This window comes from Gavia stellata, chromosome 29 (genome assembly GCF_030936135.1).
Source record: "Gavia stellata isolate bGavSte3 chromosome 29, bGavSte3.hap2, whole genome shotgun sequence".
Lineage (NCBI taxonomy): Eukaryota > Metazoa > Chordata > Aves > Gaviiformes > Gaviidae > Gavia > Gavia stellata.
In genome coordinates this window covers 1,467,467-1,471,217 of record NC_082622.1, presented here as the reverse complement: position 1 = coordinate 1,471,217, position 3,751 = coordinate 1,467,467, and the positions used below count along the sequence as shown (strand labels likewise).

General features: G+C 56.9%; 1 protein-coding gene across 1 annotated transcript in view; it reads left to right on the top strand.

Annotated features, from left to right (window-relative positions):
- The first annotated feature begins 3,110 nt into the window (after window positions 1-3,110).
- The window catches only part of AGO3 (argonaute RISC catalytic component 3), a 30,007-nt gene continuing 29,366 nt past the window's right edge, over window positions 3,111-3,751 (top strand). The window contains exon 1 of the mRNA XM_059830941.1: window positions 3,111-3,142. Within this exon, the coding sequence (XP_059686924.1) occupies window positions 3,124-3,142 (19 nt within the window). The 5' untranslated portion in view covers window positions 3,111-3,123. The remainder of the gene's footprint in view (window positions 3,143-3,751) is intronic.

The window sequence follows — 3,751 nt, the reverse complement described above, 5'->3', positions numbered from 1 at the left end:
TCCTGAGTCAGATTGCGTGGGGAAGGTACATGCGCAGTCCTGGCCGCTCGCTTGAGAAGGGCTTGGGGACAACCGGTGAAATGCTGACTGGAGCTGAATCGCATCAGATACTGTGGAGGATCCAAAAGCCCTCACTTTCCAGATTTCAATTTAATGAGAGAAACACTTAAGCGAACAAATATGTGCTTCAAACTTCTTGGAATACAGTAGTCAATTCCACTTTTTATTAAAATATCATCCGTCTGAGAACTGACTTCTTTTGAGCTCCTTGGGTTATTAGGTATCAGAAGCGTACAGCAAAATATGCTGCTTCTCCAGCTGTGTTACGTGCTTTGGGGGCTCTAAAGGGCTGTTGGCTCCAAGGTGCTTTAAGGACAGATTTCGGACTCCTTTTGGATTGGGGTTAAACTTGATCCTCTGGTTCTGTACTGCATCATGTTTTACATTTCCCAGCTTTGGAATTCCTTGCATACATCCTAGTCCTCTCCAGTGCCAACAGCTTATGGTTGTGTCTTGGGGTCTAGCACTGGAGGTTGTTTCCCATCTGAATTCTTTAGATCTGCACGTGCTTTACCTCACAAACATGTATTGACATACCTTTAGACGATGAATTATTTAGCAGTTGAGCTGTAGCTGTGGGTTTTTGAATAATGCTAAGCAATTTTCAAGGAAGCGCTTGCTAATTTACGTGAACTGCAGCGTGCAGAATGTATTGTACTGAACTGAGCATCTGTGTGGATTCTTCACACATCCTCCTGCTGTTTTTAAGGTTGTATCACCTTTTCTTTAAATCCTACTATGTAACAGACATCTTTTGCAGTTTCAAGGTGGCTGTTTCTATGAGAGGTATAACAGAAAATTGTGCCTCCTGCGGCTGGGTCTGAAGTCCTGGAAAAGAGGTCGGACTCCTTGGTTTCAAATGTTAGGTTGGCATTTGAGCCCGGGCCCTTGGTTCTAGTTACAGTGTCCTCAGCTGCAGAAACAGAAGTGCTTGTATGCCTCTAAAGTACGTGCATTTTGCAGAGATGTCTCCCTCCACCATATCTGCTTGATCTTGGTGATCACATTTCCCCTTCCCTCTCAGGATTTCAGTTAAGGAAATATTCTAGTAGTTTACTTTTAATTTGCAGGGGTTTAGAATCCTTACTGTGTAGTTTGCCTGATAACTAAATTTACACGTTTTAAGACTAATTTAGCTGGCAGTCTCCCGAATGGTTGTTCTTAATGATGATTCTGAAATCTGAGTTATGAATCGCAAACTCCTCTTCTGCTGGCTCAAAGTTCCAGTTCTTTAATACCTCTGGGGAAGTGCCACTCTCACCACCAGCAAAGGCAACATCATTTCTTCGTCACGAGTAGCAGGTTCAAACCTGCTGGGGCAAGTCTCAATACTGTTCTTACCAAAAAATGATCCTTTGGGGAAGAGGAAATAAGAGATAAGGGTGCCACTGCCTGACCCAGCGCTGAGCCTGGTACATCTGAATCGCTTCCCCATGTGCACACAAGTGCTTTGCTTGTTTCACCCTCTGCTTGTTTGGTGGCAGTTTGTGCACCAAATCTGTAACAAAGTGGTACTAAACATTGTTAAAAACACTGCCAAAACCTGAGAAAAGGGCAGACGTATGCTCTGAATTTATGCTGATCTAGTGAATCATAGTCTTTATTCTTCTCATCAACCCTAGGTACTCATAGCTCCTCTGCAAATTGGAAAAATAAACACACGCCTGATGTCAATCCTTTGGTTGTTATGGGAATGTCGAAGGATAATGTGCATTTATCAGGTTTTCTAGTCAGTTCTTCAATGTACGTTTCTCAGATGTCTTCACATCTCCCTCCCAGAGAAGGCTGTTTTAAAGACTTGCGGGAGGAAGGCTGCACATTCACATGTGCACCCTCATTATCTGTAGCAGTGTTTGATGTTTTAGCCTTGCTTACAGCTGCCTCGCTTTGTGCTTCGCCCTCCAGGCCCTCCCGTCAGCCCAGTCTGCAGCCCTCTCCCCATGTTCTTGCAGTGCTGTTTCGCCCGATCCCCTCCGGGCATCTTAGCGCCGCAGTCATACGTGATCCGTGGATTACCAGGTTTTACAGCACAGAGGAAAAGTCAGCGTGTTCAGTCGGTGTTCCTGGCAGCGCGTGCGGAAGGTGCCAGCAGCCCTCAGAGCTCCCGCCCAACGCGTTGCTGCGTCCTATGAGCAGGGAAGTACTCGCAGAGCACCACGTTCTTGAGCGTGACCAAGGCCGAGGCATGGGTTTTCTTCCGGTAGATTTAGTGAGGATTAAGCAAACAGCGATGCAATTCATTCCGATCTGGGCTGGAAGTCCGAAAAGGCGTCGTACGCCACAGCTGCCGCCGCGCCTGTGCCGCGGGCTGGAGGGGAGAGAGAAGGCCGCGGTCGCGGTTTCTGGTTGCGCTTGAAAATCCTCTTTGAGGCAGTGGGGAAAAACCCCAACCCCGTCCTTCCCCGTGCGGCTCCTCAGGCCGCCCGCGTTCGGCCCCGCTGGCGAAGACGGCGGGTGCGGGCCCGGTGTGCCGCTGCGGGGCTGGGGCACGGCCGGCCCCGGTTCCTCCCGCACAGACAGGCTCCGCGGGAGCCGTCAGCGACCGCCGGGCTCACCCCGCTCCCCGGCTCCGTCCCCCCGGGCCCGGCCCTCCGGTGGCGCCGGTGGCTGCGGCCGCTGCCGCCGCCTTTCCCGCCCCCCGCTCCGTTGCCGAGCAACTGCGCCGGCTCGCGCCTCCGCCGCGCGGCACCGGCCACTTCCGGCCCCGCCTCCCTCCCGCGCGCGCCCGGAAGCGCCGCCCCCGGAAGGGCGCGCGGCCCGGCGTGCGGGGGCGGGACTTCCGGCGGTTGGGGCGCGCGCGGCGGGGCAGAGCAGCAGCGCGAGCCGGGGCTGCGGGCGGCCACGCAACTTCCGCCCGGGGGGGGTCTCCGGTCGCCGCGCGCCGCCGCCGCCGCCGCCTGAGGGGACGGGAGCTCCGGGAGCTCCGGGCGGCCGAGGCGGCCTGCGGGGAGCGGGGCGGGCCGCGCCGCCGCCCAGCGCAGCCCAGCGCGGCCCCGAGCCGGCCGCCGGGCCCGGCTTAGCGGCGGAGCCCGCAGCCCCGAGCGGCTGCGCCCAGCTCCATGAATGGAAATCGGCAGCGCAGGTGAGCGCGGGCGGCGGCGGGGCGGCCTGGCGGGGCTCGGCCGCGGGCCCTGCAGCGGGGCGGGGGGGGGAACGGGCGCCGGCCCTGCCCCGCGCCCCCGCCCGCCGCCGCTTGGCCGGAGCCGGGCTTCACCGGCGTCTCCCCCCGCCCCGGCGGAGCGGCGTGTGCTGAAGGGCCGGAGCGCTGCGGGAGCGGGGCGTCCGGGCCGTGCGGGCTCGCCTCGTGGGTCAAGCGGGCGGGGAGGAGTTCTGCCCCGCCGGCCGGGCGGGGGGAGCCGCGGAAGCCCTTGCGGTGTGGCTCCGGTAAGCGGGGGGAGCCGGGCACCGTGTCCTGCCCTGCTGCCCGTTTTCCTGTGCCGAAGATAGCAGAGAATTAATTCTTTGTATTTCATAACTAGTGGTTCCCAGGCAGCGGCTGTAGGCCAGCTTGCATAATCTTGTAACTGTGATGATGTCTTTGAGAGGCCGCCTTGAAAACTGAAGCTTTACCGACGGAGCGGGCAGTTACGATAAGTGCTCCTTTCAGCATCTTCCGCCGGGCAGAAAGGAGCTATCTAGCTGCTGTGCTAGTCGCTGGGCTCTAGAATTTTAAGGGAAACTGCACGTGCCT